Source organism: Scatophagus argus, chromosome 3, assembly GCF_020382885.2.
Source record: "Scatophagus argus isolate fScaArg1 chromosome 3, fScaArg1.pri, whole genome shotgun sequence".
In the NCBI taxonomy this organism is placed as follows: domain Eukaryota; kingdom Metazoa; phylum Chordata; class Actinopteri; family Scatophagidae; genus Scatophagus; species Scatophagus argus.
This window is the reverse complement of record NC_058495.1, coordinates 1260904-1276493: the sequence shown is the minus strand read 5'-3', so window position 1 is coordinate 1276493 and position 15590 is coordinate 1260904. Positions and strand designations below refer to the sequence as shown.

General features: G+C 41.9%; 1 protein-coding gene across 3 annotated transcripts; it reads right to left on the bottom strand.

Moving 5' to 3' along the window:
* Nucleotides 1-9064: 9064 nt before the first annotated feature.
* On the bottom strand, nucleotides 9065-13071 carry c3h3orf14 (chromosome 3 C3orf14 homolog). Of its 3 annotated transcripts, none has more exons than XM_046380077.1 (4): nucleotides 12941-13071; nucleotides 11366-11489; nucleotides 10549-10617; nucleotides 9065-9862 (listed from the first exon to the last, which is right to left on the bottom strand). In XM_046380077.1, the coding sequence occupies exons 2-4, from the start codon at nucleotides 11456-11458 to the stop codon at nucleotides 9686-9688; spliced, it is 339 nt and encodes a 112-aa protein (XP_046236033.1). In that variant the 5' UTR covers nucleotides 11459-11489; nucleotides 12941-13071; the 3' UTR covers nucleotides 9065-9685. The 3 variants fall into 3 exon arrangements, with proteins under 3 accessions (XP_046236033.1, XP_046236013.1, XP_046236023.1); XM_046380057.1 differs by lacking the exon at nucleotides 12941-13071 and adding an exon at nucleotides 12605-12732; XM_046380067.1 differs by lacking the exon at nucleotides 12941-13071 and adding an exon at nucleotides 12286-12598.
* Between the last annotated feature and the right edge of the window lie 2519 nt (nucleotides 13072-15590).

Sequence of the window (15590 nt, the reverse complement as noted above, 5' to 3'; positions counted from 1 at the left end):
TTTCTCTCTTTTGTTGTTGTCGTTGTTTGTTTGTTTTTAAAATTTCATGTCGTGTTTGTCAGGACAAATAAGCTGCTGTACATGCAAGATGAGCTACAGTAAAGGGGCAGTTCTACTTTTTTTTTTTTTTTTAAATAGGCCTACGCTGTATGAGAATGACATCATTTACAGGATGGAGTGGTAGTCTTAAAGCACACAGCACGTACATGTATGTGGAGGCATCCTGCTTGGTGAACTTTATCGCTCTTATTTTGAAGTGTTGTTAGAAGCCCACATATCGACTCGGTGTGGCTCGGCTGTATGCTCTGCAGCCACTTTGCTTCACCGTGTATTGACAGACACGATCTTAATAATGCAGCATTTACACTTGACTCCGGCGTAATGGCACAAATAATCAGAGATAACATGGGCCCTTGAATGGGAATTACATTAACCAGCTAAACGGCTCGGGGAGGCTTGATTGGGGAAAGGGGCGGGTGTGAGGGGAGGAGGGGGGGGGGCAAACTGTCGCATCCGGAGCCGCTCATCAGAACAGGAGATAATGGAGCACTCAGGCCGCAGCTCCTCATCTGGGCCTCCGCGTTAATAGACCACAAGTTATTCTCCTCACGGCTCCTGGAACAATATTATCCCTGCACACATTCTGTTGAGAGGCAGATCCGTGCTCCCAAATGGCGCTCTTTCTATTAACAGCCAATTAGCGCTCAGCCAGGCCGACCAGGCCTGCAGAAGCCTGGCAGAGCTAATATTGCCAGATGAATGCCCTGCTCACCTATTTCATCAGTCTGCAGCACAGACACAGACGTTTACAGCAAAATCCACCAAACTGTTAACTTCGATAACACTGACTAAATGGCTCATGCACCGGCGGTTACACACACACACACACACACACACACACACACACACACACATATATATATATATATATATATATATCAGCACGATATCGTAGCACCAATAACATTCTATGTTTAGCACCCTAAATCCTCCTCTCCTCAAGAAAACTTTTAGACTGAAAGGGCGAAGCTGCAGAGAGGCTGTAAAAAGTTGTCACTTGATGGGAGTGAGAAGGAGGTTTGATGAAGTGAGATGCGTTGCTGGCCAGGATTTAAGAACGAGCCCACCACTGGGGTCAAGAGACCGACCCCCCTGACCCCCCGACCCCGGTTCAGCTTTAGCTTCGTTGTCCATTCTCTCTCTCTCTCTCTCTCTCTCTCTCTCTCTCTCTCTCCCCGTGCGTCCTGTCTGTAACAAGTCTCACTGTCCAATGCCAAAAACGAATTCCAAAACGCAGTCCTAAAAAGCAAAATCAGGGTTACTTAAAAAGCAATTGTTCCACATCTGGGGGAGCCTAAACTACCTACAATGCACGCTTGAAAAATATGTGAAGGAATACACGAGTAGACTGTAGACTCCCATCGGGTTGTTCAAACCTCCAGATTCACAGGAACGTGACCTTGACGTACGTCGAGTCCAGCTTTTGTGTCTGCGTGAATGTTGTCATTCAAATTATAAGATATCATGATGTTTTTTAGTGTTACGGTGCAGGCAACATGCTCGACATCAATGGAGGCAGGTTTATCCAACGCGTTGCAGTGTGTATGACGAGAACAGAAAACACACACAGCAGCTGTGTGTGTGTGTGTGTGCGCACACGAGTCCGCAGCCTGCAGGCTGTGGGACGTGAACAACAGTGTCGGAGCAGTAAACAACCTAAAGGCAAGCGGGTTGCCCTTTTCTCCGCACTTTTTTCCCCCTGTACCTCTCCAACGTCTGAGCAACCGTCTCAACATCCACAAACACGTTAATTGACGGATGGGAGCTTTAATTAAGGCGCGCCCACGCAGAGGAGATTAGAGAGGGGGGGCGCGAGATCGGGAGCGCGCGATAATCGGCTGTCAACAACATGAAGACATCTTTCTTTTGCTCCCTCCGCCACCGGGGGGTCACCGGGGATTCAGGCAATTTACGGGCCACAAAGAAGCTCGTTTGAGACAGGAAGAGAAGAAAAGAGAGAGGCGGACTTTTTGTCTGGCCGATTCAATTGATTGTAAATGGGAGATTAGCGGGAAGCTTCAGCAGCGGCCCATAAGTGCCCGATCGAGGAGGAGAGAGAGAAAGGGACCAATTAAATCTACCAAATGTTAACTTATACCAGTTTCTCCTCAGTTTAGCCCACATGAAATTCCAATTAAAGCGTCCCCGCGCTAGCAGCTTTTTCTTCTTCAGAAGTGGGTGGAAGGGTGACACTTCTGGTCACTGCAGCCAGCAGATGACGTTCCCGCATCCAGCAGATGACGTTCCCGCATCCGATAACATTACAGGCTCTGTGATGTGCCATTTGGAAAGCAAGGCAAGCGCTTTATGGACAAAAATTAGATGAGAAAATGAGGACCCGTGTGCACAGAATTACAACAATTAGTCAACAATAACAAGTAGTCTTGAGGACATTTTTACAGAATGCACTTTTACATTCATTTTAAATCTCAACATTCTAGATTAATATAGAACATTTTAGAAACATTTTGAGGGCAAACAATGAGCCGAACACAGCAGAGCATCTGCTTGCAGTGTTCCAGTTTAGAGAGGTGGACCGGAATTTTGTCTCATTCCTTTTCTAGCTTTGAAAATATTCAAATGGTCTTCGTACATGATCTCCATTTCTGTATTAGCACTTTGTGCGAAGGGCAAATGATCAAATAGAAGAAAATATTCAGTTTCATGAATTGCTGAGGTTGTTGAAATCAAATTTTGCTTATAGAAACGTTGGACAAAGCTCCCTCATTCCCCACTCGGCCCTCGTTAGGGAAGCACTAGCCCTTTGGCACAATGAGCCTCCAGGATTCATTGTAAAGTACTGAGAAGTTAATGAGCAGTGGCTTCTCATCACTCTGTGGCTCTATTCCTGCTTTAAATGAGAAGCCAGTGAAAGGACGGAGGATGGCAAGGACCGCAACTGAAGTAAAAAAGGTTTTATGTTTAAAAACACATGTAAGCTACATTTCTTACAAACAGTAAGTCAGATAAAATGCTTACCAAGGAAAACGCTGTCATTGACCCCCCATTTGGCTTAAAAACATAACCAGAAAGTCCCAAATGTGTCTGGCCTCGGCACTGAGGAATCCAGGCCGTGATGCATGGAAATGAGCTACTCGAGAAGCAGCCGCACACAGATTAAAATGGAAAAGCTGTGGCATTCACTGGCAGCTCATTTACATTCTTTTGCGAAGTCAACTCTGAACCTCTCTACCACCAAAACCTAATCAGAACGTCTTAAAGACAGCTGAGAGCAGCTTGTCCCCGGGATGAGCCTGCCTGCCTCCCTTGGCATGTCAAGGGCATGGTGGGCCGGGGCGAAGGTGCTTTGTGGCTAGCAGGGTAAATGGTGGGCTGCTGGGAACTAAGCAGGGAAGGAGCTCTCATTACTGATCTGTTGTCATATTCTACTCTCTGACATCCGTATATCCCTCCATCCCTCTGTCCATCTGTAGCTCCAGGGTGAAGAGCATAGGGGTAATCATCTAGGTGGTGGAGGAGGGTGAAGTTTTTGCTCTTTAAAACAAGCTGAATAGGGGCTGACAGTGTTGGCTCAGACAATTATTTTTAGTTATGTCTAACCCATTTCAGGACCAAAAACATCCTAAAACTGTTTTACTACCACATTTGTTCTTGTCATGGTGTAAGGTTCCTAAAACAGGGACCCAAATTGAAATTAAATAATTAGCCAACAACTTGAACAATTACATTGTTGAACAATAATATTGGGTTTTTTTTCAATGTCAGTTAAAAAAGAAAAAAAAAAGCAAAGGCAAAGTTAAAGACATGTCCTTGACTCTGGGAAACTTCTTTTGGGAACTTCATTTCTAATAAACTGACAAATTAATAAAATAGTAAACTATATAAACCTGAATAACAAACAGCCTGGAAAATGTTTAACTTTGAACTTTCTGCCTCCTTAGATGGTTTTCAGGCACCTCCACCTGGGAGAAAACCACTGGGTAGATCCAGAACTTGCTGAGGGGACTACATAAATCATCTGGCCTTGGAACACCTTGAAATATCTAAGGAGAAGCTGGAAAACATTGTTGAGTGGAGGGATGCCTGGAATACCCTGGTCAGCCTAATGCCATTGTAGCCTAACTCTAACTAGATAAGCAGAGGAAAATGAATGTTTGTTAAAAGTTAAATGACAGATCAAACAATAATGAAGAATCCTTAATTGCAGTTTGACACAAAATTCAAAAGTCATCATTAACATTTACGGCCATTAAAAGCAAGCTACTCTTAAATGACGAGTCATGACAGGAATCTTTCCTGAATACATCAGAACACATCAGGACACTAATTTAAAGGCTTACGGCTTCCTGTTTGCACTTTTAATAATATAATTCTATATCAGCTTGCATTTTAATTAGCAATTTAATTAATTCATAACTGAAACAATTTCTTTATTATTTTCTAAAGGACACATACATGAAACGTAATTTTACATATGTAACAAATTCTGCTTCTGTAAAGATGAATGTCAAATATTGATTTACACAGAGAAAGCCTATACTGCAACCATAGCTAAACCATCGTCTTACTATCATATTTTTTTTTTCGTTATTTAGTGATGCTACTGACCCGTTTTAGTTTTTATCTATGACACTTGTTGGCTGTTTTAGTGTGTCATGCTACAAGTTATGCATTTCAAAACCGGTAAGACTACAAAAAAAGAGGCCCACGAACGTCCCTAGATGAGACTCGTGCACCGTCTCTGACTGAAGGTGTGCTGTGCATGTACAGATGAATGTGCCATGAAATTTACAAACTCAACTGACTATAGGAGCTCTGTTATCGGCTCAGGTGAGATTCACAGTATGTTACTGTTTGGCCAAAAGCTGCATAAAAATAACACACAAGCCACAGAAGCAATCGCAATGTGACAGCACTTTTGCTGCTGCGATGTTGACATTATGTACAGCACACTACATTTTTGTAAACGGTACTTTTATTGGCCTAGATCGGAACTGAACATTAACAAGTTGAATCAGCAGCAGGCTGAGTGTATTAAATGAAGACAGGTGAGTGCTGAATGTGTGTGTGTGTGCATGAATCCTGGTCCCAATATAAGCCCAATAACCTAACCTAGCAAATACCTAATGCTATAAATATAAAAACAACACTATATAAACATAAAAACAGCAAGAATAAAAAGATATAACCAGTGAACAGGGATGACAACAATATTTACATCGTTATTGTGGAGTATGTATGTTGTACATCAGTGCATTAGAGTAAAGTGCACTTAAACTAATGCAACCTCTTTGCCTGGAAAAAGTACAGGAATTTAGTAGTGACTAAAAATGTTTGAAGTGACCAAATTTTAAATGAACACAGCGATTTGTAATCTTCATCTCATGTTTGAGAAATTTTGTAGCTAGTGTGACCTTTCTCAGATTGTACAGATGCGTCAGACATGAGTACATGTCAACAGGCGGCCAATAGCATCAGACATAGCAGGAATTCATGGCCTGCAGTGAAAACCTGGTCTGAAACGTATGGTGCACGTGTATTAGATATGCAATTTTATTTACCACCTTAGAGATGAATGACACTGGCTCGGGCAGCCATTTTGGGACTTGGAGACAATTTTGTGCTTACTGCGTGCTACAACAAAATCACCAGTTTAACATTGCAAAATCAAACACCGATACTGTCCTATTTACCGGCAAAAATCAAATACCTTGTAGAGCAATCAGTACTATCTGCTCAAATATCTCTTTGTCCATTTAATTAAAAGCAAATTAATTTGATCCTCTGCTGCTGCAAACCAGTGAGCCATTTTCCACATCAAGCTCTGGCTGCACTCAACTCTTTTCTAGTGGCATTAAAGCAGTGTGTCATTGTTAGGGAGGATCAGTTGATTTGGGGATGTCCGGTGCCATGGCTAATCCCTTTGACCTGACCTGGTCCTGCTGGGAAACGTCCTCTCCTGCTTCACTTCAGGCCACCGTGTTAACGATGGACCACTCTGCTAGCTCACACAATTAAGAGACCCCCCTCAAAATTAATGGAACTCACACGGTTCACACAACAAGCTTAAATTTAACTTAAAATACATGCATTTTGAACTTTGTCCCATAAACAGACACTCTTGAAATGTTTTAAATGTATTTAATAATTCATTCGGTAAGTTATAAAACTGGTTATTTTCAAATCATAAATGTGCTCAAGAATTCACAAAAATACAAAAACATCAAATTAAAATGCAGAATTTCAATGAGCCGTTATGTTCGCCACAGACGTGTTTTTCCATTGTTAGCTAGCTAACGTTCCCTTGGATGCAGCGACACAAAACAGACTGGGATCTTGAAACAACAACGACTGTCACAAAATCAAAGGCAAGAAACAAACCGAAAGCCATTTTAAACGCCACTCAGCATGTCATTTTCTTGATCTGATTAGTTTCTCCAGAGCAACCCCAAATATCTCACTGAGTGTAAGCAGAATATTTATTTTGGTTATTGCAACTCACAGTGGCATTGCATATTTACCGCCTTCCTTTGCATTTTTGTCATGTTATTTTATTTTTCTTATTTATTTGAGATGGTGGTCCACAATCAGAAGTGGGCCTTAAAGTTTCGAACCCCTGCCAGGCTCTATAGAACCCAAAAACTGTTTCTGCTTTAACTTTCAGTGAGAAAGAATAAAGTGTGACCTAACAGGCACAGGTGTGGATAAGATGTCCCTCTCTGTCTGAACAGTTAAAGATCTTAATACAGTGCACTGCAGCACACAAGCCCAAACAGACCGTCTGCTTTTTCCTAAATAAAAAAAAAACAACCCATTTTAGTGTTTGCTTTGACTCGTGTGTGATAGCAAACTGATTAGAACGTGATAAAGGACTTCATTAAGAATCAAACACAACACGCTGGTGCCATGTGTGGATCCACGCCCAGGCAGAATCGATATCAACAAAAGGCGCAAAAGTACACAAACACGAAATTCATACGTGTCCTTTCAGCTGCCCACTTAATCATCAGTCGATATGAATAGCACCGCACATTCTGACGGTACCGGCGATGGAAGAAAGACATCTGTGGAAGCAAAATCGATATAGTGACTGAAGTGGAATTCAGCAAGCGCGATCCCCCCACTGAGCTTCTTTATAAGAGCAATAATGCAGCTCAAGTATATTCAAGTCAAGCCGGGGAAGAATTTTCACATTAGCTTCAGTAAGCTGGCTCTGTTTAAGAGCACAAAGTTAAAAAAAAAAAAAAGGATTCTGTTGGAGGGAGTTATGAGAGCTTTGTGATTACAGTGACAAAGTGAAGCAATAGGCTGCTAAAGTTGGAAAATGAGGAAATGTTACACGAGTGTCTGTGCAGTCAGTGGGGTCTGGGCCAGGCTACCTTAAGGCCAGTGCTGCCTCCTCTCAGTGTACAACATGAACCCTTCTATTTAATGTAAATAACATGGCAGCAGTCAAGGCCTTAGTGAAGGGAAGGACAAAGAGCTGGCAGCCTGGGCTCTTAAGTACAGACGACGTGCTCTGATCAAAGGAGAGACCTGGGACTTCCAAGCCTGCACAGGGTCAGAGGGAAGTCTCAAACCAGCGCCACCAGGCACATCATCCACTAACCACTCCTGTTTGTGAAATCTGAATTCAGAAACCGAGAGCATGAAAAACATGGAACTCTTCAACAATAAAATGATGTCATTTGCAATTTAAATCACATCAGCAGTTGATACAAATCTGTGATCTCTCCAGGCTCGAGATCCAAACAAATGCAACAGACTGAAAGTGTGAAATAACAGGCTGTGGAAACACGGCATGCCAAAATATTTTCCCTCGTCTATTCTTTCCCTCCCCTTCACTTGCCCCTGCTACACCCGCAGCATATCACTGAATGAAATGCAGCGTGCAATTACCCATTATCCAATCAACTGGAGTCGACACTTAATCATTTGCGCAGCTTTGGGCTCAGCCAATTATCTGTCAGGGATCTCGCTGCGCTCTCAATAGCTGAACTGCATTGCATAATCGCTATGGCTGCGGATTCATCCACCGGAGACGGAGTAGGGCTGGCGGAGAGCCGCGCTGCTGTCCAAGGGGTCGTTGTTGCTGTCAGTGGCTTGCAGGGTGAACAAGGTCTGGTCGCTGACAACAGCATTGACTCGGGCTCCAGCACCCCGGGGCCTCGGCCATTAGAATACATAATGCAGGGCTAGTCATTTGGAATGGCTCCAGATAGTGCTCTTCAAAACCCTTTCAGATAATTTGCGACATCACCAACCCCCCCCACCCTCCCACCAACCGATCCTGTCACCCATGATTGGACATGCTGCCTTAATACTTCCCCCACCCCTACCTTCCATCAGTCCTGGCCTTGACCTCATGGCATCCTGCCCCTTCACTAAACCAGCACCCCAACATCCAGCCCCTATCAGTCCAGACTGGTCCAATCAGTGGTGGCTGGTGGCTAGTTTAACCCCTGAGGGCCTGCAGTGCTGAGGCCCCAGCTGAGGAGCCGGGGCAGCTGCCAACTACCAGCCACTTCAACCCCAGCTGTCCGGATGATTGCGTTTGTCAAGCCGCCACTCCGCCTCAGCCGGTCGCAGTTCTGATCACTGACAACTGGGGGTTAAAGAGAGGGAGGAGGTGCCACGTGAGGGGTCTTCATTCACCCTGGTCGTGGAGAAGTATTTTTCAGAGGAATGTTTCTCTCGGTACTCGTTTGAGACTGCGGCTGATCTGTACATTCACACAGTTTGATTATATAACCCACACAACTTAGGATGTCCTGTTGTTGTGACCGCATGCAACTCCATGAATCCCAGCAGTCATACAGCATAGGCTCATTTTGCAAAGAACAACTGACGAAACCTCCAAAAACACATCAGTGTCCTGCTTATACAGCTGGAGGCCCACAGGTCACATATCTGATTTTAACACCAAAGTAATGTTAATTTTAAGACTGTATTTTCTATGAGCATTAAAATATATTAAACACACACACACACACACACAGGGAGGATCTAATTTCTATAATTTCCACAAAATAAGACAAACTTCTTAAATACAAGAATGTTTAATGACCTTTTGCACTGTACATTGCATAACTGAGTGAAAAGAAAACATGAATTTCAGCAGACTCTGACTTGAAACAGAAGTCGTCTAATGTGGAAAAAGCACAGATCACCAGACACAAGATATTTATCCAGGACACTGACTCCCTCTAGTGGTTTTGACACAACAGTGCAGATATTTAGGATCACTTTGAGTAGATCTTTTTAGGCATACAGCAGCACTGGAGGTCAGCAAACCATACCATAATACTATACCAATACTATAAATGAGATCATCTCTTGCAGCTATCGAAACTGATCACATTTGTGAGCCACATTTTTTTTTACAGTCAGTGCCTGGAAGACATCTATGCTAACAGCTTCTCGCTGCCAGTCTGGAGTGTAGTTGATACATTCCTCTCTTACTTTAAATTACCAGATAAATGTTACATTTTATCTCTCTCTCTTTTTTTTGGTGACATCTGTGAAGCAAAGCCCCTGACTTATGTCCACCACCGCACAGGAGGATGGTCATCAGGGCACTGGAATCGGCAGGTGATCTTCTGCATCATGAAACCTCACAGCTATCTTTTGGGCTACAGGGGGCATCATCAGCTGCACTGCTCACCTATCGAACAGTCCTGGCTTTTGGGTGAGGAGGCAGACCCTGGGCTTTAGCTCTACTGGCTTTCTGTTTGGGTCTCCTGGGTGGCTGTTCTGGACCATCAGTCGGATGAGGACCTTTACCCAGGAGGAACTGTTCCCAGGCTGGGATAGACTCCTCCACAGATGCCCAGTATTTTGTCTAAAATAGAAAAAGCAATATAAACTTTACATGTGACTCCATCAGGGAGGCCATTCGATCAGGTCTGAAATGAGAACTGCACTAGACAAGGAAGAAAGATGCTGTGGTGTCAAGAGGATTTCAGAGACCCACAGAGGAGAGCGGTACAGCCAAGTTCCATTGGGTAGAAAGGAAACATGCTTCCCTGTATGCAAGTTAGCAGCCCTAATTTACAAAGTGAATGTGCAAAGCTACAAAATGTGTCCTTTTTCAGGACTCCCGCATTCAATTACTGTTTGTGTTCTGCATTTGAACAATTACAAATCAAAAAAAACAGTGGGATGAAAACATGAAAAATATTGGTATGGTCTTTAAGTGGTATTAGATTTTACACTGATCAGCCACTACATTAAAACCACTGACAGGTGAAGTGAACAAAATGAATCAGATTTTTACAATGCAGTGCTCTACAGGATAACCTTGGGTTCTGGCAATCATAATCATGGTCACCTAAACCTTCCAGAGGATCCTTTGGGTCCTGTGCATTGAGGACAAAGCCTCCTGACTGTTTCTGAAATGCGTGGGTGCCCTCTTGTGTGTTTCACTGCATGTTGCATGTGTGTGTGTGTTTCAATCAGTGATGGGCTAAATGCAGAGAAGTAATTTCTCAGCTTGGGATTAATAAAGTATAATAAACAAGTTGTTACCTCCAGAGCCAGAAGGTAGGGGCATGGCAGCTGCCTTCCTCTGAGGCGATCCTCTATCTTCTGTAAATCCTACAGTAACACAGAGCTGGCACAGTCAGCCTCACACTCTTTAATCTTGATGCAAATCTGGTCCCAAACATGAGTCAATTAACCTCAATGTTTGTCTAAGCATTCCACTGTAAAATGACTGTACACTGTGTTCTGAACATTGTGGATGAACCATTTTCAGAAAGCAAAAGCAGATTTAGCGCTTTACACTTGGCACTTCCAAAGATAACATTTTTGAAACTTGTTTGGGTGAATTGCTCAAAGTCACTTCCACATGGCCTCCAGCCTCCTTCCTCCTCTTTTCTTTCATGCTATACTCCAATATCCATATGGCCATACTGTTTAGTGCACTAGAAAAAAATGTAATATGTCCCAATATATAGTGTTGAAAATACTATATACTGGGACATATATAGTGTTGAAAATACAGTACGCCAAGAAATACCACAACGTCTTACTGCAGCTGCTAGACCTTTGCAGTATGCAAACCAGCAGGCTCTTCTGGCTACTCTGACCCACAGTCCTGATGCATCACATCAGCTGAGAGACTCCAGATGGATGACAGCGCAGTAGCTGCTTTTCACATTGCAATATATCTTTACACTTCTTTCCTTTCAGTATCTTCGTCAAATGGTTACATTGTCCGTATTGTATTTACTGTACCATATCTTACACGTGCATTTTCTTTAAACAGAAGATATATATCATTTTTAAGACAGTCAGCAAAACCGTGGCTCTTCATGAGTACGTCACACCAGTGCACTCCTACCTGCAGCAGAGTGGCGTTCCTGCGGAGACTGTCCTCAGACTCCACCAACTGCTGCTTCTTCTGGATCTTCAACTGTCCTCTGCGACTCTCCATCTGCTCCAGCAGCTCTGCTCTCCTTCCCAAACTGACGTCACACGCAGTGGAAAAAGCAACAGGGCTGACGTTCATATTACATGAAGAACCACCAGCAGAACAGTTCACACCGAATGCTGTGCGTATGCTTGTTTCAGCTACAGAATAATACACCTACCATGACAAATGACGATTCAGTGTTAAGTTCAATGTTTATGTCAGTAAACAGAAATGAAAACGGAAACATTTGTAATAAAATAACATGTAGCATCAGCAGAGGGGAGTCAAGCAAAACATTTCTTCAAACTCAACTATCTGGTGCACAAGCACATTGTATGAGTCTCAGCTAACTTTGTTTGTTTGTTTGTTTAACCGATTTGTTTATTCGATTTTCAGCAACACACAAAAGTTTCGGATTTGTGCAAAGTATAACATACATCAAGAAAAATGTTTAGAAAATTCATTACTGATGTTTGAACAACTACAAGAGGACATAACGGGGGGGGGGGACAAAAGACATTAATCACCTAATAATAATTAGAAATATACAAAACGTACATAATGAATAAGAAATAAACAAGTAAACATTCCAAACCCAGCACAGGTACATTCAGTAAGCAAATACCAACCCCTCAGCATGTGGGAAAAGAGTCTCCCATTGTTTTGTTCGATTTGTCAAGTAAACAATTTATAGTACACCTATTGTGTCGAAATGCTAACGAATGTGATTTGTAGACAGTGAAGCATACTGGCGAAAATGAATGAGGTGAGATTATACAACTCCTCAAAAAGCTGAGGATTGAGGACTGATTTTTATTTGAAATGTAGCATAGAGGACCTGGACTCACACAGACATGAGCTCAAACCCTTTGCGAAAGGGAATGGGGCTGAGCAGGAGCCGACATGCGAAGCCTCCCAGTACACCTTCGACTGACCAAGTCGATCAGAAACTGTTTCGTTTGTTCATTAATCTGTCAACCAACAGGAAATCAATCCGCGACAATACGCCACATCGTGGTTGCAGCTTCAAAGTTGAGAACGTCGAATAACACACACTCAATGCATGCTAGCTAACTGCGTGGACGAGGGAGTCGTGTTTCACGGAAGAATTACAGAACCTCTTAACACTGTTACCGCATCAACACCAGTTCAACATGGCACACTCACATCTGCTCGTGTTTCTCAATTAATTCCATTTCTTCCGCTAAACTAGAAGACATGGCTGATAACCCTCCGAAGTGTAGTGAGAAGTCAATAACAATTAACACATACAACCGGAAATTCTTGTACTTCAAAATAAATGCTCAAGTTGTTTTGGATATTTATTTCTGAAAATGCCTGACTACTGTCGCACAACAACAAAAGTTATTTATATCATATTATAGAAACATTTAACATAACAGAACATGACTTGAGGTTTATCGTTCTGTGATCTGATCTAGTTATCTGAAGAAATGATATGTTAATATTTTGAAACTTGTATCCGGAACTGCTAATACTTACACATACAGCTTCTCATTCTGAAGAACTCAGTAACCGTGCAAATTGAAAGATGAAGTAGGCTGCTTGCTGCCCCCTGTTGGTTTTATTTCAGAAAGCAGTTGTTCATCGAGAGGTAAATAGATCTCCTTTGTTTGTATGAGGCATATTACCATATTATTTTTTTGGTGATAGTGAGTTGCTTGTTTATCGATTAATTTGGTCTGGTTGTCACGGTGATGTGTAATGTTTGTGTCACGTGGGCACAGGTGGTGACAGCCAGAGCGTATTAAAGGGCACTCACTCACCTGCACGGAGGAAGGAGGAGAAAGGGAAGCTGGGTAGCCACAGTATTTGTTGACCGCACGTACCGCACGCACGTTTGCATGTTGCATCCAAGATTTCATCTCGCCAGTTTACATATTCTTATGATTGTTTCATTTCCATCTACGCCGCATTTGTAAGCCGAAATACACATACATTTTATATTATACATCATGTCTCTTTTTATATAAAGAATCATCAAGATGAACTGACTCAGCGTGTTTTCTCCAATAAATCACAGCGCGTCATACAAACAGGCAGGGCCCATCCTTCTCCCCTCTACCGACTTCAGGAAGATTTAGGAAGTCGCAGAACACCCTCAGTAGGTTCAACCATACTGGGCAGGTTTCTAGAGTGGAGGCCAGACGAAAAGCAGCAACTGGCCCTCCAGGTTGGGGGTTGGGCGTGGGGGTTAACAACCCCATCCTGTAAAAAAAGTTCTGGTTACAGACACGCATGGAACTCTTAAATATTTTGGGAGTAGAGACTAAATCTCACAACAAATTAGAAACATTTTAGAAACCTAAACACACTGAGCAATTTGATACATACCAACCCTGCTCCAACATATTGTTCACAATTCAGTGTATTTATATAGCACCAATTCACAACAAAAGTTAACTCATGATACTTTCCAATTAGAGCAGGTCTCGACGACACTCCTTAATTAAATTTTGTAATACAGAGAACTCAATATTCCCCCTTGAGCAAGCAATTCGTTCCAGGGGCGAGGAAAAACTGCCTTTTAGAAGGCAGAAGCCTCAGAGCAGACCCCATAGGTGGGCGGCCATCTGCTTTTACTGGTGGGGTTGAGAGAGAGAGAGAGAGAGAGCCAAATGTGAAATATGGTCACAATATGCCCTACTGTTCCTGAGTTATGCATTTGAATAATGGGCAGAAAACATTATGGTGTCACAGTGAAGTTGACCTTTGACCTTTTGGATACAAAGTGTCATTACTTCAGCTGTCATCCCAGTAGGTCGTTAGTGGGTTTTGTTTTGTTTTGTTTTTTGCCTCACCTATGAATTCTGGAATTCTGGATAAAAGGTCCTTTCCGAGGTCAGAGTGACCACCAGATTCTGATCTGTCCAAGTGGACATTTGTACCAAATTTGAAGAAATTCCTTTGAGACATTCCTGAATGGAACATATGTAAGGACAAAATGTCTATGGCCAATCACTTATGTTTCTTCATGGACATAATGTTCATAATTACCAATAATATACTGTACAGTTATATAAAAACATAATTTCTGTCCCTGTACTGCTGCCATTTGGGATTTACTCAGTAGATCCCAGATCTACTCACTCTACTCTTCTCAGTTTTTATTTTTGAAGGTTGTGCTCTTAAATCTAATTTTTGATTTCCAATTTATTGACTCAGATTGAACTGCTCTTAGTCATATTTTTGTAAAAGTATTTTTGTGTTTAATTGATAAACAGAAGCAGATTCAGAATGTGCTACCTACTGAGGTATAATACTGATATATTGATGCTTTTGTTTGAAGAATAATGAAGGCTAATATATTTGTCTTCTCTTTCTGGTTGTATGGTATGGGGTAAAAGAGATTATTAATGAAAAGATATTTTTTTGATTGTTGGTGGTCTGAACCAGAACTAAAACCACAGTAAATACTGAACGTTCAACATGAATATGAAAACCTGAAGAAAAAAAGATATTAATGATAATATAATATTAAATAACAATAATAATTTCCAAAAATGATTTCAGAAAATTACATCAAAACCCATATTTTATTTTATGTATAGCAATACCATTTACATATTAAATAACATTATAATAGAATGCTTTGATATAGCTTTCAATGAAACAAACGAAAGAAAAAGAAATCTTCTCGTCCTAGTTCATGGTACAAAAGGGGAATTAACAGCCACATTTCCAAAAAAGGGTCAATGGAGAGGAAATTATCTGGTGATGTACAAGAGGGCTTTTCTATTGGTCACTTCTGACAACAGAGTTATAGCCTCCAGAGAATACCAAAAGCCAAAAAAGAAAGAAAAGGTCTAAAGAAGAGTGGATAACATCATAATATCACAATCACTGCCTGAACATTAATGGTGGGCATGAAGCTGGAAACTGGAATATGATGATGACCACGAGCTCCACACACAGACCTGGTTTCCACACGATCCACCACAAACAGCAACGTCATGACTGAGTTCAAATGAGCGAGAACAGCTTGAAAAGACTTGTGATTATAGACCAGAGACTTGTGTCAGATTGGAAACCTTGTGAGAGGTCTGGGGTACATGTAAAGTCAAGAAGTCATAAAATAATTAAGTTTCATTTAAAATATTATCTTAGGACAAAAGAGAAATACAGAAAATTG